At 39.7% G+C, this 23,143-nt stretch overlaps 1 protein-coding gene and 1 long non-coding RNA gene across 4 annotated transcripts in view; one reads left to right on the top strand and one right to left on the bottom strand.

Annotated features, from left to right (window-relative positions):
* The window catches only part of LOC144381882 (uncharacterized), a 28,492-nt gene extending 16,940 nt beyond the window's left edge, over nucleotides 1-11,552 (bottom strand). Inside the window, exon 1 of the long non-coding RNA XR_013447978.1 lies at nucleotides 11,198-11,552. This is a non-coding gene — a long non-coding RNA (uncharacterized LOC144381882). The remainder of the gene's footprint in view (nucleotides 1-11,197) is intronic.
* Nucleotides 11,553-11,802: 250 nt separating this feature from the next.
* Nucleotides 11,803-23,143, top strand: part of MAGI3 (membrane associated guanylate kinase, WW and PDZ domain containing 3) — a 237,077-nt gene continuing 225,736 nt past the window's right edge. The window contains exon 1 of one of the 3 annotated variants that reach the window (XM_036088450.2): nucleotides 11,803-12,677. In XM_036088450.2, the coding sequence (XP_035944343.2) occupies nucleotides 12,362-12,677 (316 nt within the window). In that variant the 5' untranslated portion in view covers nucleotides 11,803-12,361. The remainder of the gene's footprint in view (nucleotides 12,678-23,143) is intronic. The other 2 variants (XM_078072592.1, XM_036088453.2) reach the window with 2 other exon arrangements.

Raw genomic sequence — 23,143 nt, 5'->3', positions numbered from 1 at the left:
GCCAAGTATCTCATGCCCTAAGTAGTTTGGTTTTAAAAGATTAACCTGAGCTGAAAATACTGAACTGGTGCTCAGATGAGATTCCAGACTGGCAGACTGGATTGGGGAGTTTTATTTATCCAGCATACTCTGTGTGAGACATGGGCTAGGCCATGTGGGCCATGCAGAAGGGCAGGTCTTGATTATTTTTCTTTCTTCTCTTCCTCCTTCCACTTCCCCTCCCCACAGTCCTTCTTTTTGCTCCTCTTCCTACTTTTACTTGAACATAGTATTTTTACTTTTGTCTTTTTTTCAAGTAATACATGTACAGCCAATCCTTGAACAACTCAAACCCTGTGCAGTTGAAAATCTGTATATAACTTTTGACTCCCCCCAAACTTAACTACTAATAGCCTACTCTTGACTGGAAGCCTTGACCAATAACAGCTGTTTAACACATTCTGTATATTGTATGCGTTATATATTGTATTATTAAAATAAAGTAAGAGAAAAAAATGTTAAGAAAATCATACCCAAAGAATACAAAAATACTAATTCAGAGGGATACATGCACCCCAATGTTTATAGCAACATTATCTACAATAGCCAAATATGGAAACAGCCCCTGTGTCCATTGACTGATGAATGGATAAAGAAGATATGGTGTGTATATATATATACAATGGAATATTACTCAGCCATAGAAAAAAATGAAATCTTGCCATTTGCAATGACCTGGATGGAGCTAGAGTGTATTATGCTAAGCAAAATAAGGCAGTCAGAGGAAGACAAATACCATATGATTTCACTCCTACGTGGAATTTAAGAAACCAAGCAAATTATAATAGGGGAAAAAAAGAGAGAGGCAAACCAAGAAGTAGACTCTAAACTGTAGAGAACAAACTGATGGTTACCAGAGGGGAGGGGGCAGAGGGATGGGTGAAATGGGTGAGGGGGATTAAGGGGTGCACTTGTTATGATGTGCACTTGTTATGATGAGCACCAGGTGTTGTATGGAAGTGTTGGATCACTATATTGCACACCTGAAACTAATATTACACCGTGTTAACTAACTGGAATTAAAAACTTGAAAATCATAAGAGAAAATACATTTATAGCGTGTACTGTATTTATCCAAAAAAATCTGCATATAAATGGATCCGCACAGTTCAAACCTGTGTTGTTTGAGGATCAATTGTACTTGGTAAAAATAATTCATGGTGCAAAAGAGTATTTAGCAAAAAGCATTTTTCCCTTTCAGTCTCCTAGTCACACTGCCCAGGGACAAACACAGCCATTAATTTCTCCAAGATGCTCCAGAGGACACAGGCATATATATGTGTATGCAAATATCCACCATACCTCCTTTTTAAATTCAAATAGGAGCAAACACTTCTGTACTTTAAAAAATCTATCTTAAGGATCTTCCCACATCAGCATATGAAGCTCTACCTCATTCTGCACAGTATTCTGTTGAATGTATACATCACAATTCACTTAACCGGTCTCTGTTCTAGACATTTTCTACCACATACAATCTGCAAAATACTTGCTAGTACATAAGTCTTTGGAAATTCCTAGTAGAACTGCATTGAAAATTTTAAAATTTTGACGCTGGCATATTACTCACCAAAGAAGTGCACCAATATATAGTCCTGTCCCAACAACATAATATATTATCAAGCTTTTTGATCCTTGGCAATCTGTTGTATGAAAAATGGAATTTTATTGTTATTTAAAAATTAAGTTAATGTTTTTTCATATGTTTGAAGACGGGCTTTTTCTCCTATAACTTAGCCTGTCTTTCCACTGGATTATTTTGTTTTGTTTTGCTTACTTACTAATTTATAAGAATTTTGTATAAGAAGGAAATTTGCTTTTGTCAACAAATATTGTTCCAAGACTGTAATTTTCTTTTAAACTTTGTCTGTTGTAATTGTGTTGTCATGTTCTGTCATTCGAAGTCTTTTGTAGTCAAATCTAAGAATGTTTCTTCAAGATTACTGTTTATATCTTGATAAGAAAAGCCTTCTTCCTCCAATATTATAAAACAATTTTATCATCTTTTATTCTAATACTAGCTGGATATTTTTATACTTAAATATCTGATCATCTGAAATTTATTTTCAGGTAAGGAATATGGCAGGGATCAAGGATCAACATTTATTTTTTTCAGATGTCCAGTCATTTGTTCTGTAACTATTTATTGAATAATCCATCATTTCTTCATTGATAAAAAGTGTTCATTTTTAAGAAAACTTGTTTATTGGTACATAACTTATATGGTAAGGTGTATAATCTTAAGTATACAGCTAGATTGATTTCTACATATGTTGATAAGTCTTTAAAGGACTACCCATATTAAGATCTAGAACATTGCCAGGGCCTCAGAAGGTCTTCTGTGCTCACTTCAGTCAGTACTCTCTCAAAGGTAATCATAATTCTGAGTTTAATCACCATATATTAGTTTGACCTATTCTTGAAAATCTTATCAATGGAATCTGATAGTATGTAATTTTGTGTCTGGCTTCTTTTGCTTAAAATTATGGCTGCAACATTCATCCATTTTGCTGTGTGCAGATGAGTTTTATTCTTATATTGTTATCTAGCATTCTGAGACTGTACCGAGATTTATGTAGCTATTCTAATCTTAATGGACATTTGGGTTGTTTCCAGTTTGGGGCTATTATGAATAATTCTTGTATAGATCTTTTGGAGGACATAAGTATTCATTTCTGTTGGGTATATACCCAGGAGTAGAACTGTTGGATCCTAGCACATACATTTGCTAACTTTAGTAGAAATGGCCAATTTCCCAAAGTGGTAGAACCAATTTACATTCTCACTAGAGTGTATGAGAATGTCCACATGTCTATGTTTTTTTTTTTTGCCAACACTTAATAGGGTCAGTCTTTTTCATTTTAATCATTCTGATGCAGTTGTAATAGACCATGATTTCTTAATTTGAGTATTTTGACATTTTGTTCCACTGTGAAAATGTCTTAGAATGACCACCATGGCAAAGGAAAGAGGCTAGATATGGAATAAAAATATCTGAGTTCAAGTTTTGACTCACACTTAATGTGGAGAAACGTGGGGGTGCCCAGAGTAACCTTTCTGACTCACTAGTATATGGGAATATGATAGCTGCCTCATAGGATTATTACAAAAATTGAATTGCTGTTTTAAAATTATTATGAAGATTAAGTGATCTAGTATATTTAACATATAAGTACTCGAGCAGACAAGTACTTATCGAGATCCTACTATAAGCTAGGTGCTATTCTAGGCACCCGGGATAAATTAGTGAACAAAACAAAGATTTCTGTTTTCCTGGAACTTACATTCAAAGGTCAAAACAGAGAAAAAATAATATATAATTATTATGTTTATAACAAAGTGATAAGTGCTGTGGACAAAGGAAAGAAAAGATAGAGCAGAGTGAGGAGTTCTAAGAGTTAAGAGGATGTTGCATTTTTAGATAGGAAGGTAAAGTAGAGCACATTGAGAAGTGACCTTTGAGCCAATGCCAAATGGAGCTGAGAGAATGAGCCACACAGATATCTGGTGGAAGGGCACTCTAGGCAGGGGGAGAGCTGAGGTGAGATCATGTCCAGCATGTTGAAAGATTTGCAAGAAGGCTAGCATAGTTGGAGTGGAGACAAGTAGGTCGGTAGCGGGCAGTAGGAAAAGAGATCAGAGAAGTAACTGGATGATGGTGGTTCTGTTGGTCATTGTAGGAACAATGGCTTTTTTTTTTTTTTTTTTTTTTACTCTGAGTAAAATGGGGATACAATTGGTATTGAGCAAGGAGTAACATCTTGTTTATTTATTTATTTTTTAAAAAGATTTTATTTATTTATTTGACAGAGAGAGGGAACACAAGCAGGGGGAGAGGGAGAGGGAGAAGCAGGCTCCCCGCTGAGCAGGGAGCTGGACGTGGGGATGGATCCCAGGACCCTGGGATCATGACCTGAGCCGAAGGCAGACGCTTAAGGACTGAGCTACCCAGGCGCCCCTTATTTTTTTTTAAAGGATCACTGTGATTGCATGTGTCTAAGCCAGTTCTGCTGCCATAACAAAATACCATAGATTGGTGACTTAAACAACAGAAATTAATTTTCTCATAGTTCTAGGGACTGGAAGTCGGAGAGCAGGGTGTCAGCATGGTTGGTTTCTGGTGAGAACTCTCTTCTCTCTTCCTGACTTTCAGCCTGCCTCCTTCTTGCTGTGGGGAAGCAGAGGAGAGATCGCTCTTCTGAAGAGGCCATTAATCCTACTGAAGTAGGGCCCCACACTTGTGACCTTATTTAAGCTTAATTCCCTCCTTATAGGTCCTGTCTCCAAATACAGTCACACTGGGGGTTAGGGCTTCAACATACAAATTTGGGGGGATACAATTCAGTCCATAGTAGCTTGCAATTTGAAATTTTTTAATCTCAACATTCTCAAACACTCCACAGTTGAAAAGAATGCCTTGAAAATTAACCATGTAATGATCGTCTTAATGGTTCTGAAGGTTTGCTATTGATATAATCAGTTACTCTGTTTTTCCTATTTGTGCCTATCAAACTGTGAACAGACAGTATTTGTTTATATCGATTTACTTGAGATGTAATTGTCATACAACAGTTTCAGGTGTACAACATAATAATTTGATATGCGGCCCCGCATCAGGCTCCCTGCTCCGCGGGAAGCCTGCTTCTCCCTCTCCCACTCCCCCTGCTTGTGTTCCCTCTCTCGCTATCTCTCTCTCTGTCAAATAAATAAAATAAAATCTTTAAAAAAAAAAAAAAAAAAAAATTTGATATGCGTATGTATTGCAAAATGATCACCACAATAAGTCTAGCTAACATCCAGCACCACACATAGTTACAATTTTCTTTTTCTTGTGATGAAAACTTTTAGGATCTACTCTTAGCGAACAGTTATTATATATTTAAATGTGCCAAGATTAGGTTCTAAAGCACAGAAGCACCTCCTCAGAACCCATTTTATCTAGAATGTTGCCCTGCTTCTGGAACAAAATTCAGCTCCTTCTCTCCTTCACTCCAAATCCAACAAGGTCACACTCCATTTTTGAATGCAAAACATAGACTTTATTTAGATACTCTTGTTAAATGTTAAGAAAGGCCACACAGTACCCAGACTTTGAATGGGGTGTGTTTTATTTTAAGCTCATGTGGTGTGTTTCCAATCATTTTTACTGTGAAATTTGGGAGTGTGTGTTTGGAAACACTTCACCTAAGTTTAGCCAAGTAAATGAGAATTTTCCTTCTGTTGAAGAAAGGGAGCTTCACATCATGCTTTGTATTAGAATCCATGAAAGGCACTGTTTATTTACATCTAATCTGCAGTGAAAAGACTCAAGGGCCTGAAGTTTTCCAACTAGTCAACAAAACTAAAGATTTTGTATGGTAGTGAAGCTCTTTAAAAACAAAGTTTGTGAGCTCCTTTATAAGTCTGGAAACAAATTCTACTTCTTAAAACAACACATCCTGTAGATTAAAAGAACAGTATGTTGTTTCACAAACTTTAAGGTCACTGTATACTTCAAGTAGATGTTACTTTCTTAAAAGATTAAAGAAAAACCTTGAACGTAGCGTTTCGTCTCTCCAGGCGTGCTACTCAATAAACACAGCAAAAGAAAGAACCTGTATAAATTTAAACTTAATTAAGTATTTTCCCCACTTTTTATTTTCTAAGTTCCTCTCACTGGGAAGGGACATCCCTCTCACTGGGAAGGGACATTTCAAACAAAGCAATTACATTTCACAAAGCTCCTCATTAAATACAACTGTAACATATTTCTTTAACTGTGATCAGTCTCAGAAATTAAAACTATAATTTCTGATTTCCACAGTGCACTTGATAAATTTTCATTTTGTTTCTACCCTGGTCCATGGCACTGAGCTTTCTCAGTGGGTTCCTGTTCCAGGTTTTTATCTGGCTTCCCTGATTCCACTGTCACCCTCTTCCTTCTCCATGGAGCCATCAGAACTATCAGTCTAAAATGTCAATCAGATTCTACCACTCCTCTCCTAAAAACTTCACAGTGTCTGAGGTCTCTTTGTTGGCCTGGAATGTTTAGGTCTCCAGGCTTCACTTGGCTCCCTCTTCTTTGTCATTCATGTCTCAGCAAAACTGTCACCTTCGCAAGCAGATCTGCTCCATGATTTCCATCTGATGTAACCTGTGTCTTCTCCTAAATACCCATCATTTCATTCTGTTTCATCTTCTATTTTAATTACAGTACTATTACTACTGGAAATTTTCTTGATCATTTACTTGCTTTGGGCTTGCTGTTGATGGAGTTCAGGATGTGATACCCTAAAATATGGCAGCTTGGCGTATTGAATATTTTAAACTGAAGCAGTTTGAGAAAATAGGAGAAGCAGTCTGTCTGACCTTCTCCCTGCCCTTCTTCTCTGAAGCAGATCATAAGACCCTCATAGGAGAGGTGCCCTCTCCATACCTGGAGTAAAAAGGAGCATCCAGATATCCAAGATGGAGAGATATCAACAAGAATCTGAGTGAACAGAATTTGCTGAGTTTCCTGGATTTACTACTCTCAGCTCACATTCTTTGCCCTATCACATCTTTCCATGACTTTCAACTCTTCATCAAAAACCACTCAGGTTTAATAATTTCTTCTGGTCTTTATTTCCTTATGAAGGCTCCTGTGTCACATAAAACTTATATTAAATAAAGTTGTGTGCTTTTCTCCTGTTAATGTGTCTTTGTCAGTTGAATTTTCAGACCCAGCCAGGGACCCTAACAGGGTGGAGGAAAACTTCTTCCTGCCCTGCACTGTCTTCTTCCCCATGAAACGAGGGACCTTGTAAGTCTGTTCATTGCCATAAACCAACACCTAAAACAATGCCTGTTTATAATGGGTACTCTCTGTTTTTTGAATGTGTGCTAACTCTACTAAAGACAAAGTACCCAGACCAATGGGGGATGCACAAATGAATCAGAGATCAACACTGCTCTCAAGGATCTTGAGGTCTATTGGAAAACAAAACACATAGAGGTAACATGCTATTAGTTCTGGAGAAGGAAGAACTGACATCTAGCTGCAGGAAATAAAGGCTGGCCTTGAGTAGGAGATTGTATTTAAGCTGAAAGTTGAAAGATAGGTATTTTGGTATTTTCTATTTCATTCAATATTCTCTTTGTCCTGCTTTGTTAGATGAACTTGACATCTGACTGCTTAACTAACCCCCCTTTCAAAGCATGTTGGCACTGCACTTGGTTTTGAATGTTTCTGTTGTTCTGTGAATTTGGGCTGGATTCATTTGGTCATTTGCAGGTAAGTGCGCCCATGGCCAAAAATGCACGTTTATGTATGAGACATAGTAATACAGATTTTAGACAATAAATTAGTTTGTTTAACTGAAATAAAATCTTCCATGTAACTGCTTTTGTAATTGAGCATATTTTAGCATTAGCATACAAATTAGCCCATAGACCTAGGCAAATAAAAATGCTAATAAAATGTAAAGATAGAATAGAACATTAATACTGAGTTTGGTTAGGTTATTAATGTTAGACTACATTACATATATCATTTCCATAATACCAGGAAATATGGACATTTTTGTCCAAACATGAAAGATTTCGTTGACCAGAATTTTTAAAATTCAAGATAATTTTATTATATAATCTGTGGGAAGAAAAACAGGATGAATGTTGTTCTATTCTGCAGAGAAGGCAAATATTTGTTTTATCTGTATACTCTACTTCTCCCCCACCCTCTGCCACCACCAATACTTGAGAATGACTTCATCTCAATAATGATTTGATTTACTATTACTAGAGATTCAAGTTCTTATGAAAGAAACAATTGAGAGTATAGAAATAAATAAAATTGAACACTTCTCCCTACACGTGCCTTGCTTTGGCACCAAGCCATGCACCACTCCAGGGGCATGATCCACACGGACGCCGATGTGAGTGATGGCCCCAGAGCTGTCAGCACACAAACCGTACCACCATTCAAGGCACCTGATTGTACAGAGAAGTAAGCGAGCATGGGTCATTTCAGAAGAATTGGCAATTTATACCTGCCATTCTGAAGTTTTCGAAGTAGAAGGGTTTATTTAACTCTCTGCACAATATCGTAAGACAAAACCAATTCCCCACCTTGTCAGAAGAAATATATACTAGAAGCAAATCAATGCAGTCTCTTTGTGGAGGACACTGTGGATTGTTTACCTAAAAGCCCAGTCTTTCCTTCTTCGTATTTGAGAAGAGACACCCCCTCCCCAAGTTCAGATATTGTGCAGCCGTGCAGTTTAGACGCTGGATCTCCTTTTGAGCACCAGAGGGTGAAAATGGATAAGGGTATTTCATTACTCTTTGTACCTTCGGTGTAGGAAAGGGCATTTGGGCAGTTTTGCCCAATAAGCTGGAGGGAAAGACTTGCTTGGAGCCTTTGCGGAGAGGTTTCCTTGATTTCTGAAAAAGAAATGGGGAAAGGAGACAACCACTTCCCCCCTTTCTGCCTTTAGATATTATGATACTTGTGTTGGCATCTCTACAGCCATCTTGGGACCTAACTCCTGTGGTATGCAGCATCTTGAAACATATCTATGTTTAACTTATGGTGGTTAGAAGTAGCTCAAAGAAACCTTGGAGATCATCAAATTCAACTGTATCATTTCTTTTCGTTAAACCAGTTTCCATATTGTTTGACTTATTAATACTCCCCAGTGGAAATCATAACTATTATTATCCAACTATTAAGCTTAGGAAGCAGTGATAAACATAGATACAATTTGATTATTTGGTTAGGTACCATTTTACAGATAGACACTCATAATGTGACCCTTTTAATTATGCAGTAATTTCCAGAATAATATCCTACCAGAATTAATTCACTGGCATCGGCAGCTTATTTCTAGAATTTTTAAAAAATGGAACCTAGGCTTACTAAGATGAGTGAATTTAATACTTAGAGAGTTACAAAGGTGATGAACAATGTTTTTTGCCTTGTCATAAATATAACTAGCACAAACTAATTTATTGAATGTTTGCTTTTATGCTAGACCATAGGTTAAGTGCTTTCTTGACTCAAATAGCTCCATTCAGTTCTCACAACAACCTAGCTAAGATTGTTATTATACCCCTTTCATGGATGAGGAAATGGAGTTTAGGTAAGGTTAAATAGTTTTCTCAAGATTACAAAGCTAGTAGTAGAAAAACTGGGATTTGCAGTCTGACTCCAGAGCTCAAGATCCTAATCACTGCAGTTTTCTGCCCAAGAGTCAAGATAACTTCTTGGTTGAGGCATGTGGCACACACTATTGGGTGCCTACTTGACACCTATTCTTTCTCCTCTCAAACAGAATCCCTATTTTGTTTGGGGTGACTCATGAATTTAATGAACTGTGGCAATCTCATTTTCTTTTTGCCACTGGGTTGCAGTGGGCATGTGACCGTTTTCTGGCCAATAAGGGAGATTCTACCGGTTGGGGTGGGGGTTACAGTCTGGGAAAGGTTATTCTCCTTCATAAAAATGGGAGCAGCACTGCCTTTCCTTCCCTTCCTGCTTGTACAGTGACCTCTGAGGATGTCCTATCTGGAGCTGTGGCAGCCACATTGCAATCAAGAGGTGATAAGCCTGGAGATAGAAGCCAACATGCATATGATGGTAGAGAGCAGGCACAAAAAGAACTTGGGTCCTTAGTGACATGATTGTGGTGCTTAACTAACCCTGGGACTACTTAACATCTGAACCTTATGTTAAAGATAGAATAAATGACCTTACACTTTAAGCTATTACATTTTGTTCCTTGTGGCCAAAAGTATCCTAACGGATACAATCTGGGCAGGAAAAGACATTTTCTCAGAGGTGCTGTGAAAGCAGATGATGTGGAGGTTATCAAGATCTCATCCAGGAATCTGTTAGTGTAGGTAATACTTCAGAAAAAAAATATTCCAGCTTTGTCTCAGATCTGGGTAAATCTCAGCAATCCACATGTGTGTGCTGGATATTTCCCCCTTTTCTCTCCAGATGCAGGGTATCCTCTTCTCTGTGTGACTGACTGAGATGGACTGCAGCAAAGGGTTCTCTTGCCCTCTGGCTTCTGGTTGGATTTGGCCACTGGGATGTACCAGCAGGAGACTGGAAGAGGGAGGTGAGTGAGATATAAATCCCCCAGCTTTCTCCTTGGGCAATTACTTAGGCTGACTGCATCCCTTGACTGAAGTTCACAGGCTCCTGTCTGGCTGCCTTTTTGGTGCTGAATTTTGGTTCCCTCCCCTTCTACAGACCTAGGAGCTTGTAGCCCTAGGGTTCCACACTACCCTTGTGGTTTCCCACAGCCTGCCCACATCTTTGTAAAGTACCATTTGTTTCCTGCTAGGCTCTGATTGATACAATGGTGTGAACAAAATCACTGCAGTGGTTGAAACTTGGTCCCCTCTATCTGATACATGATGAGATTCTGTGGAGTTATTCATAGTGTAAATAAGGGTTTTCCTCAACCATTAAAGGGAGACAGGAGACTATATAATTAGGAGTCACTCTGCAAAAGTAAAACAAAGTATCATAGCTCAAGAAAAGTTTCTACTTGGAGGACAAGAAATCAAAGAAGGCTACCTGGAAGAGATGGCATTTGGACTGAGAATGGATAAGATTTTTAAAAGACAAAAAGACTGGGAGAGTGTGAGTCAAGTGAGGGAAGACAGAATGCTCAAGAGTTTTTGAAAAATTAGTGCTGGAAGGGACCTAAGATGTTCTTTATTCAATGTTAGTCCTCCCTCCACCTCCTTCACAGATGAATAAACTTGAAGCTGAGATTTGGCCAAGGTCAAACAGCAAGTAAGTAGCATGCAGGTCTGCTAGTTCCTGGGCTAGTTCTAATCCTACCTTCTACCTCCATATCACCCTACCTCATCTCAGGCAGTCTGTGAACTTGTCAGTCTCTCCCACTAGACTCTGACCTCCTTGACGGCTGTTTTCTTCATCTTTGAAACCCAGTACCTAGCACAATTTCTGACATAAAGTCATCGTTAACATCACCAGCTACCAAAAGGTAAGCACCCACCTTCTGTGAGGTACTGTGCAGATATTTTATATGTACCTCATGAAATCTTCACAACTGCTTGGAGGGGTATAATTATTTCCACTTTTCAGCCCAAGATGCAGCGGCTCAGAGAGGTTGTCTAATTTGCCCCAGGTCGCAGAGCAGTATGCAGGACTCTATCTTACCTTCCATCATGGGCGTCCAATAACATTTGCTGAATGTGTGAATGAACGAACAAGAAACATCAATTGATCGGTTGTGACAGGCCACCCTGGAGAGCCCGCCACCTCGGGCAGTAGACTCGGCTCGTCGTCTCCCCTCCAAAGTACACCCTCTCTTGGAAGCGCCCCGTGCAGGCTCCGGGGCTCCACCCCCTGCTCCGCCCGGCTCTCCAGCCACGCCTCCACCTCGGAGTTCTCTCCGCTCTTCCGTGTCCGAGTTTTCGCTTGGCTCCAGCCGCGGTAAGGAGGGCCTCTCTCGGCCCTGCGATGTGTGGCCGGTTCCATTCCGCTGCCCCTCCCTTCGGCCTCCCTCACTCTTCAAACTTCTTTTTTCCACCCTCTTTAAACTTCACTCATCCTAGTGCCCGCCTTCTCCACTCCCACCGACCAATAGGTGGTCCTCACTCTCGCCGAGGATCCGCCCCCTACCCGCTGGGGGCCAATCCCCGGCGAGGGAGACGAGTGGTGGGGCTCGTTCCCAAGCGCCTGGCCTGTGACGGCAGCGCGCCGGGCGCCGCGCGGCAGGAGGGGGCGGGGCTCTGGATGAGGGATGGGCGAGGGCGGGGGGAAGGGAAGAGGGAGGCGGAGGAGGTTGCGGCGGGTTTGAAAGCGGCAGTTTCCTGGCAGCTTGGGCAGGCGTTGGTCTCCGCGCTCCAGCTCCGCAGCGGCCACGATCGATCCTGCGACGGGTCTTCGCGCGCTTCTGCGCGCCCCCGACGGATTTTTCCCGTTCCGGCTCTTCCCTGTTCACCTCCCCGCCCCCCTGCTTCTGTCTTTCCCGCCGCTCCAGCGAGGAGCCCGGGGGCCAGCCGGCGGCCGTGACCCCGCCCGAAACCCCTCTGGAGCTGCCCGGGGACAGTTCCCCTCTCCTTTCTTCAGCCTAGCCCGGGGTGGTCCTCGCGGAGCCCGGCAGCCCCGGGGAGCGCAGCCGGGAGGGGCGTCCGAGGGGCGTCTCGGGGCTTGGAGCAGCCCGGCCCCAGCGGGCTGCGGTCGGGGGTGGGGGCGCCGGAGCGTCGAGGCCCCCTCGCTGGGCTGCACGGGCCGCCGGGCCCCCAGGCTGAGAGGGGGGCCGGAGCGGCGCCCCCGCCGCCCGCGCGGGGTCTCCCCCATGGTTCAGCGGGGTTCGGGATGTCGAAGACGCTGAAGAAGAAGAAGCACTGGCTCAGCAAGGTGCAGGAGTGCGCGGTGTCCTGGGCCGGGCCCCCGGGCGACTTGGGCGCCGAGATCCGGGGCGGCGCGGAGCGCGGCGAGTTCCCTTACCTGGGGCGGCTCCGGGAGGAGCCCGGCGGGGGCACCTGCTGCGTCGTCTCGGGCAAGGCGCCCAGCCCTGGGGATGTGCTGCTGGAGGTGAACGGGACGCCTGTCAGCGGGCTCACCAACCGGGACACCCTGGCTGTCATCCGCCACTTCCGAGAGCCCATCCGTCTCAAGACTGTGAAGCCAGGTACGCCGGCCCTGCCTTTCTGTCTCGGGGTTTGGGGGGGAAGTCGGGGTGGGCGTCCTGGGAGCGGCGGCCACTCCTCATCGCTTATCGCCCTGGGTAATCTTAGACTTCCAGGGTGCGCCGGACTCCCTGGCGAGGGGGAGGGGTGGCGGTGGTGATTCCCATTTTGCTGATAGGAAAACTGAGCTCTGGTTTGGCGGGGCTGCTCTGCAAGCTGTCATAGTATTGCAACCAGAAGCTGGGTTTCCTAGATTTGTAGCCCCGTCTCCTACCGAGAGTTTCTGACCGGAGAGAAAAAAAAACAAAAACAAACAAACAGAAAAAACCAGCCTTTTCAGCTGCTCCCCTTTGTGGAGAAGGTTCTCATGATTGTAGCATATTCTTTGGAACATCTTACGCATTTTCTAATAGGGAAAGATGTTTTGTACTACTGAGGCACTTGGTGCCAAGGTTACCACCTAGTGTACCTAGGAGGGCTTAGCTGCTTCACTGTTGCTTGCACGCTAGCAACACCTTGGAGCTGACAGCCTAACTCAGTTCAGGTGGTTTCAGGTGTCTGGGGACCGATGCTGTGCAATATATGGGGCCGAGTAGTGTGTTCTTGCCGGGAGCTGTTAGTCTGGGCTTCGGAAGAAGACCTAGGTGTCTCTTCGGAGTAAAATCTTTTCTAAATCTTTGATTTTACACACATTTTGTAGAAGTGGTGGGTAAGACGGACCCCCGTTGCCCTGGTGTCTTTTATGCAAGTCAAATCTACTGCAAAGCACGTTACGTTTATGTTTCAGAGCATTGATCAGACTGCGTACAGTGAAATCTGAGAGTATGCAATGGTTCTTATGTATTTGTTATCTACAGCATTGTTGGTCGGTTCAGCAGTGGTTAGAAGGTGGCTCTGTTTTCTGAGATGCTTGTAGGAGAGAGAATTATCACAACGTTATTAGAAATCAAACTAGTTTCGCTGAGTGTGCTCTACTGAATATATAGTGCATCAAAATATAATGGGCTGTTTAATTGTGACTTGGGCTGGAACGATCAGTCCATCCCTTCGCTGCAAAATGCTAGAAGATTCGGGAGAAAAATTTAACATGTTCTCTCCCTCACAGTGTTTTTTCTTTCTCAGCAGCTCACTTTGGAAATTTCTTTTTCATAGTCCTTGGGCTTAATGGGGACTGATGGTTTGTGGTGCAATATACATATGTGTGAGTATTGTAGGTGTATACACACACACTCACATGTCTCTCCAATCTTAAGATTTTCTTCATGTGGTCTGTTTCATCATATTCATTTTAAGCTTACAGTTTATGTAAGGTTTTCTTTTTTATTGCTAATATAAAAAACTTTGGTAGACTTTAAACATCTTTTTCTGTATAGTTTTGCAAATTAAGAAATTCTTAACTCAAACTTTCAGAGCCATATGTGAAAGGTGGAGGAAAGGTTTTGGGGGCTTTAATTTAGCGAGTCAGGCACTGTCTGTAATATGCAAAAAACTATATAATACACGGTTTACTAGTGTAGGTGCCATTTAGTTCAAATCCCCTGAGTCAGGGAATAATGAGAACATCTGCATCATTGTGTTTTGTTTTGATTAGTTGGGGGCATAAATGAGAATGTAACTGTTATTTTCAAAAATAGTTTAAGATTTAATAGGTTGAGGAAGTCGATATATCCTCAAAGTATTGTGATTCTTTTAGAAGACTGGGGAGATCTTTAATATTAGTCTGATCTGCATGTTATATATTTTTTCAACGTTTATATCAAATTTAAGAAAATAATTCGAAGTTTAGAGTGTATTCCGTAATATAGATTAGCTGTGTTGAATAAACATCATTTGCCCCAGAATGTAGTTGACATTTTTGTAGTAATAAAATTTTTCCCTCTTGACAAGTTCAGGTACTTTCCTACTTTAAATGTTTAGCCAAAAAAAAAAAAAAAAAGGAATAATTTATATTAATGGGTTTAGCATATTTTCTGATCATTAATAATAAAAGTTCTGAATACTACACTTATTTTTTTTAAAGATATGCTTTGCTTCAGTAATTTCTAAAGGATACCACTATGTGTCCTCTAAGATTATTATTCTCGTTTCTAAGTAAGTTGTAATTTAAAATTATTAATTTCTCAAAGAATAGTATTCTTAGTTTCTTAATAGCCTCATGTTAAGCATTACGTGAAATGGCTTTCTTAAATGGCTTTGCTTAAACAACATTTGTTATAAAATAGCAAGATTTTTGCAGGTTAAGCCCAAGACTTCAAATATTAGAAATTAAGGAACTAGAAGAGGTTATTCCTAGAACTTTGGGTGTGATTAAAAACAGCATAAATATCATCTCTGGAGGAGACAGGATTCCATACTGTTAGGCTTAAATTTGAAAAGTATGAAAATACAAAGTAAGGAAATTTAAAAAGGAATTTGCTCTGCACATTGCTTTTTTTTATTTTATCTAAACTTTGTGAGTGAAATGGACTTTCCATTTTAATAAGAATTGTAAAGTGTACTTTTCACTGTCTCTTGTCTTGATTAGTTACTCTTTGTAAAACTGTATTCATAACATCATTTAGAAACTAGTACAGTGCAAGAGTATATTTAACATTTCTGTAGGATGTAATATTAGTGTGGAATGATCTCGCATTCATTGTCTTCTGACAAAGTCCATGGCAAAAGGATGAGTATGGATCCTGTCTAGCTTTCTCCTTTTTTGTGTAGTACATGCTAAGGGGAGCTCAGCCAAAGCTAGCGTCAACACCCGATGACTTCAGGAAGGTTCTCTCTGGCAGTGACTGTCTTCAGCTTTGATTTGGGCTTTAGTATTTTTTTTTCTTACTTGCAAATTCCATTAAAGATTACAACAACAACAACAACAACAACAACAAAACCTCTTTAAAATATGGGAGGTTTTCTTTTTCTTGAGAGAATTGGGGAATTTCTTATTGGAATCTTATTCTTACTTAGTATTCACGTAATACATAGCAGTCAGTGCATTCCTGCTTTGAGGACAGTCTTTAGTTCTACCTAGTCCTTGGTGCAACTGGTCACCTGTTTCTTAAGTACAACCCTGCCTTTTTTCTTCCTTCCTTCCTTTCTTTTCTTTCTTTCTTTCTTTTTCTTTCTTTCTTTCTTTTTCTTTCTTTTATCTGCAGAGAAAAAAGTTTTCAATTGAATTTGATCTTTGTAGTTTCACAGTAGTAAAGGAAGTTAAACTTTGGACCTCTGATGAAATTGTTTCATGATCTAGTCCTGTGACCTGGATTAGTTTCTTTGATTTTATTTCAGAGCATATTTTCAAGCAATTTCTTTTCTGGTTAATGATAGAAGTAGTTAATTTTGTTCTAAAATTCTCCGGACTATGAATGTACAGACTTTTATGGCATATTCACTTCTTCATATACTTTTAAACACAGATATCAGTGGTTGCAAATTATGTGGATTGTATTCCAGAGATTTAGTATTGATACATTAAGAACATGAAACCATTGGCTACTGCATTATTATGCACATAGTGCTTTCAACTATCTTAAGTCCGCTACTGTATCTAGAGATGAAAATCATGAGGAACAATGTTACTGTTTAAACAAAAACTAATTTGAAATAGATCTTGTTTAATGCCAGTTAATTGTAGGTCAAAGTTTGCCACTGACTCTTTGAGACATCCGACTTATAGGGGAATTTTGTTAAAATGAGCACATTCCTAGAAATCCATTCCCCATTGGTGAAGAAGCATTACTAGAAGCTTTTAAGTAAGGGTGTTTATGTTATGCCAATAATGAATAACTTTACCCCTTTCTTTTAACTTTTGGGTCTTTTTGTCTTTTTGGTTTAATGGATAATTTGGAACTTGTGAGTTTTGTTTAGGTGGTTGTCATATTTGAAGAAGGGAAGGATGAGAGAAATTAGAGTTTAATTGCTAGCCTCCTAGGTTTCCAATACAAAAATTTCTTTTTTAACAATAGAAACTAGAGATGGGGTGAGGCAGCCTCTTTGTTAGGGAAAACACATTAAATTTTGATAAACCTTAAATTGGAAACTTTCCTGTCCTCTTAAAATTTGGTAGCAATTTTTCGGGTCTAAAATTGGTCTCAAGTAACTCAAGTAACTTCAGGTTCTGGACTCCATTCATTGATACCTTCAGTTCATGTGAATAATGGGCTTATGTCGTAGAGGCAGAAGAAACACTTAATTAATTGGCCCTTTTCAGTTTTCAGATCATTTTTATTTTATTCAGCTGAATGCTAAAACTGATTTTCATGGAACATAACTGTGTTCCTGGGGAATATAAATTGTCTTTCCTCTGAGATCCTGGGAGGTACTTTATAAAACCTCTTATAAGAGACAAATTTTAATGTGTGTGTGTGTGTTTCTTGATCTCTAATTTCTGTAAATTGATGGTAAGACAAATCTACATTTGCTCCAGGATCTGACTTGTGAAGTCAGTGCATAATCTTCTCAGGTGAATAGTTTCATATAATATCTTCACTATATAACCTCTAAGTGCTTTATAAATTTTGTGAGCACTTAGGAGTTTGGGGAGTGTGTTGTAGGAGAATTTCATTTTTATGAACCACTTCTGTATTAGGTACCAATTCCAAACTCTGCCAATTCCTAAGTCAGTTTTTGGTTGTTTGTGATTTGACAGAGGATAAGTGTTTTGGTATTGAGGACTAGAACTGTGACCCTTTTAATTAATTATAAGCAGTTTTGTTTCCCCTCTGAATTTTTGAGAAATAATTTCCTTGCAGTACTACATTTTGGCAGAGAGAATGAATGCCCTTTATTTAAAACTGCTCCTACGGGTAAGATTTTCAGTGGCTCAGAGGCTAGTGTTATGAGAGATGTGTTTGTGGGGAAGAGTTGCTCTTCTCCTTGAAAGAATATTATTTAGAATGTTTCCCCCAAAAGGTGGCTTATTTTATTTTATAAAGAGAAAACAAAAAGTTGGATTACTGGCACATGTTCATTCCCTCAACAACCATTTGGTGGTGTACCAATGTGAGTTAGCACTGGCAATATAAAAACAGATAAAAAAATGAATCAGAAATTATCTGTCTTCAGGAAACTCACACTTTAATGGGAGCTTAAGGTTTCATTGGTAAAGAATACCTGTAAGAGTTTTACCTTTTTCACCCTTCTAGTACTTAAACTCTTTAGATAAGTTTGAGTATGAATTTTGGTGGAAGCTAGACTAGACTAACTGAGCCTTCGGCTCAGGTCATGATCCTGGGGTCCTCGGATCGAGCCCCGCATCGGGCTCCCTGCTCGGCAGGAAGCCTGCTTCTCCCTCTCCCGCTCCCCCTGCTTGTGTTCCCTCTCTTGCTGTGTCTCTCTCTCTCTGTCAAATAAATAAAAAATCTTAAAAAAAAAAAAAAGAGTGTTCAATACAGATAGGTCTTCAGTATACTCCCATCTCAATCGTGTATGTATATGTGTGTAAAACCTTATTTTGTATAAATGCAGAAAATCCGCATTATAGAATAATTGGAAAATGGAGAATCACTAATTGTTTAAATATGTAGGTAGTTCTAATATGAATCGTCTTATATAAAGTTTTTTTTTTTTTTAATTGGGACTTGAAATGTTTTTTCTTCTAGAAATAATGCTAGTAAAGTGCCTAATGCCATTTCTACCTTCAGCCTTATTCAACTCGTAATGAGTATTTTTATTTAACCCATAATGTAGCTGAAATATTACTAGTAGTACTGTGCTTTATGGTAATAGGCTTTCTTGTGTTGCCTTGGAAGCCTAGCCAATTTTATAGGAAAATGCAATTTGCTAGTCTAGTAAAAAGAGAACTGGAAAATAGATTTCCACCTTAACTCCCCCTTCTCTAACTTTTGTTAAAGTCGCAGTTGACTACCTTCCGAGAAAAGGGTAGCACCATTATATTTTCATCCCCACCCCCCCACCCCCAGCCTTAGCAGTGTGTCCTGATGCAGCTACTCTGCAGTGTTTCCCAGGAGCTGTTTTGCCTGCCCCCCCTCCCCAATTTCAGTCATCCCCTCATGGCCAGGGGAGCATGAATTACATTTTGAGGACCATAATTTGACTTGTAATAGCTGAGAAAGGACAGACGGTGCTCGTAAATTGTAAGGTACCTTGTTTTAGTAATACTTATGCTGGAGATAATTGTTTTAGAGACTCAGAAATACAGAGGGTTAACCTTTTTGCTATAATGTATTTGGAGTTTAGGGTTTTAAAAAATATTATGGAATGCAAATTGGAAGGAAATTTTGCTTCAAATTTATTAAAATTAGCATCTATTCTATTTGGAGGCTGTCCTTGTCTTGGGTATGCATTATGAACAGTAACTGATCTACTTAATTAAAACTTTCCAGTATCTTATGTTCTTTGCTATTTTTTTTTTTTTGAGATAATTTTAAACACATAATTATTTTTCTTGCTTCCAGGAAGTTTGTGAGCAGGTACCCTCTTTCTCATTGTTGTTCTGATTGGGAATTATATGTGACTATGAAAAATATTTTTGTTTTCCTTTTAAGGAATTTATTTATTTTAGAGAGAGAAAGAGAGAGAGTGTGAGCAGGGGGGAGGGGCAGATGGAGAGGGAGAGAGAGAAAATCTCAAGCAGACTCCTTGCTGAGTGCTGAGCCTGACGTGGAGCTCAATCTCACGACCCTGAGATCATGACCTGAGCCAAAATCGAGTTGGACACTTAACCAACAGAGCCACTCAGGCGCCCCCACCCTCCAAATGGGGTTATTTATATCCACATGATGACATTTAACAGAAGTAGTTTTATGGAATGAAAATACCTTGAAAGGCAGGGAAAAAGGAAGTATTTATTAATAAATGCTTTATTTCTGACCTTCATCAAATAGAATTAAGTGAAAATGGCTTTTTTCCCTTTAATAAAATACTAAAAAAAAATCCCCTTTAATGGAGTAGCCCTAGAGATCTATTACTCTTTGGATGTGGTTATCTAGTTTGCAACAGGTATCTGGTGATAATGTAGGTCAGATCTCATCAGGAAGGGAAAAAAAAACATCCTAATTCACATGTCAGTTTCTATGTTTGTAAGGATTCTGTAGCAAGTGACAGGAACTACTGAGGTTAATCTAGGCTAGGAAGTTTATTGGCTTACATACATGAAAACCCACACCTAGGGCTGTAACAGCTATATTCATGCTCTCAAGTGATGGTTATTGGGACTATCACTTGGCTCTTTTCCTCTGAGTTGACTTCTTTTTCAGCTCAGTTCTCAATGTAGCAAGAAAGGTAGCTCTGAACCCCCAAGTCATACGGAGTCCTTAAAGCCTCTCATCTTTGTTCTGGAATCCAATAACAAAATTTCATGCGGGGACTTTGTGTCCATCTCTTGGACCAGTTGTAAAGAGAGGGCAGTGGGGTATCATGATTGGCCAGGCCTGAGTGACATGTCTACTCTTGCAGTTGGGTATAGAAAGCACAGTGTGATTTATAACTGTCCTAGAACCCCAGGAGATAAGGGATGGGTAGTTCCTCAAAAGATGAGATGCTGGGGAGACAACACTATGGGAAATGGCCTCTTTTAAAACATTTAATCTCTCCTGCTTTGAAGCCAACAGCAGTACACAGTTGTCATAAAGCTATCATTTTTTGAAAACCAGATATTGACTATAGACCAAAACTGAGGCACTGATTTTACTTAAATAGTTTACTTAAGTAATATAATTTTTGAAGTTTTTAATCTAAAGGCTGCTTTTATCTAAATGCTTTTCTCTTGGGGCGCCTGGGTGGCTCAGTTGGTTAAGCATCCGACTCTTGATTTCTGTTCAGGTTATGATCTCTCAGGGTTGTGGGATCGAGCCCTGCGTCAGGCTCTTTACTCAGCAGGGAGTCTGCTTGAGATTCTCTGTCTCCTCCCTCTGCTTCTCCCCTCTCCCTGCACATGTGTGTTTGCATGTGTTCTCTCTCAAATAAATCTTAAAAGATATCAACATCTCAATTTTTTAATGTGTGCAATTAAAAAGTACTGCTTGTAGTTTTTCAGTATTTTTTAACATCAAGATTCTCTAAGTCAGTGCTGCTTGTTCTTAGGTGGATAGGACACTTTGGAGGATCATTTAATTATCTTTGGCTTTGAGAAACTGATTATTGATCTAGTTAATGCAGTTTTTTGAATTTTATATTCTTGTACCATTTTGAAGATGAAATTCTAAAATAATTGCTTTCCAGGATGTTTTGCTGTTTATTAATTAATTAATTAATTTAAAATAGGCTCCATGCCCATCGTGGAGCCCAATGTGGGGCTTGAACACTCTACCCTGAGACCTGAGCTAAGAGCAAGAGTCTGAGGCTCAACTCAGCCACCCAGGTGCCTGCAGGATGTTTTGCTTTTAAGACAATGGTCTTTTTAAATATAAATTGAGGCTGCATTTTTATTGCATTATTTCTAAGCGTTCTCTAATAATACCTTTTAACCATGATCTCATAGAAGTCAAACATAAAGAAACGACTTCACTGACTCTTTGAAACACTGTTTAAGTGTGTAATGTGGTATCTGTTTAATCACCTAAAAAGTTATTTGGCAGACACTGTAGGATAAAATCTGACCACCTTTGTTTTTTCCTGCCTCCACTGGAGGAAGGTACTTGGAGTAGAGGTGGAGGGTTGAGAGGGGTGGGTGGGTACTCTGAATATCTTTTCACACTGTTTTTATATTCTTGATTACCAGATGAGTATCTTCAACTTCAGTACCATGAAAACAAGTTTAATATCAATCTTCAGTTTATGTATGACATGCATGGTAGGAGTTTTGCAGTTTGGCTCAGTGTTGTCTGGTAGTTTGTATCATTAGTGAATGTTAAATATTGTTAAATTATTGGTAAATATGCTCTTGTACATCAAAGCCAACATTCACGGAATTGGGTGTGATTCATCAAAAATCATAGCATGACTTTGTATTTTTAGATTAGTGTATGTCTGTCTTGGGACGTCTTTAAACCATATTTGGAAAATCACTGCTTCTATTGCAGAAGCCTATATTATTAGAGTTCTCCAGTATTAATTCCGTACATTGATTAATTAAGCCATGAAAGCTGTTAAAATAATACCATTTCCTTACTTCTGCTCACAGAACTATATCTTATCCCACTTCTGTAGCTTTGGGCAAAAGGACATTTTGTTAAAATATTATTAATTTTAGCTAAGGATACTTTTCACGAGTTTCAGTGTTTTTAGTTAGAATGTCCAGACTACTTAAAAATTTAATTTCCTTAGATTTAGAATTGCCAGCTAGAGCTATCTCATAGTGAAATGCTGGTGAATGAAATGACACATCAGCCTTCCTTTGGCGGTGACTCTTAAGTTGGCACCCTTGCTCTGAGTGTAACAGGAATATTCTGACTTGGGGACTTGTCTTGATAATACTAGCTGCCATTTACTGAGTAACAATCTTATGTCTGTACATTATACACCCATCTCATTTGGTTTATAAGGATGTATATGTTGGCATACATGTATTCCTGTAAAGAAATTTATATGTTGTCATTTTCCATGAGTCAGGCATTATCCTCTCCCTTTTACGCATGAGAAAACCAAGGTCTGGAACCCCAAAGGTCACAGACTCACCTGGAGGACTGTGAACTGAAGCAGCTTTGAGTCTTCCTTCTTTGCTTTCCAGATAGAATATTATTTCTTTGTGTCTGAAAAATCTGCCTTACTTCCTTTTTCTCTATTAAAAGGAAAAACCCCCACAATTCTGAACTGTTTGAGTGGGTGTTAAATGCAGTAAAACATTGGGCAAGTACTTAAAATAAAAGCTTCCTTGCTTGGCTCTGTTTCTAAACAAAGTTTGTGGCAGTGCAGCTTAATCTGTGTAGCTGAACTGCCCGATGGAGGACTTACGAATTACCCATCAAACAGAAAGTTAGCATTAATTCTTGCCACCTTTGGTAAGAGAATGTTTCCAGCCGTTCTCTGTAAAAGCCTGGATACTCTGAGGGTAAATATACTTGGGAAAATTGTATACTTGAATCTGTAAATAATATCTTGTTCTCATATTTCCTGTCCACTCACTCTATAATTGACTCATCAGGAAGGTGTTTGTTAGCACGCTTATCTTGAGACAGGTGGCCTAAAAATGTTCCAGTGAATGTAAGAATGAATAAATTTTGGAACTAGGAATTTTTTTTCTAAGTCTGAAGCCTCTGTTCAAAGTATACTTTGCTTTTAAATAAAATGTAGCCAAGCTAGATGGAAGAATAATCCATTGTGTTCAAGTAGATCTCTCTTCTTCCCGGCCTCAAGCACTACATGGTAAGGTGGCGCCATTGAAGAGGCTGTTAAAGCAGATTGTGGAGTATTGGCACCTCTTATTCTTCAAGTGTTTGTGCTGTTATGTTTTCTGTTTGGGCTTAAAGTCAGTCATTCAACTGGAAGGAACCACAGCAATGCAACTAATACCCTTAGTCTGCAGATAAATGAATTGAGGCTTAGCAAGGGCAGGTAACTCTGCTCAGAGTCCTAGCACAAAACT

Source organism: Halichoerus grypus, chromosome 5, assembly GCF_964656455.1.
Source record: "Halichoerus grypus chromosome 5, mHalGry1.hap1.1, whole genome shotgun sequence".
NCBI classification, from domain to species: Eukaryota; Metazoa; Chordata; class Mammalia; order Carnivora; family Phocidae; genus Halichoerus; species Halichoerus grypus.
Note: the sequence above shows the minus strand (reverse complement) of the source record. Positions and strands in the feature narration are given on the sequence as shown.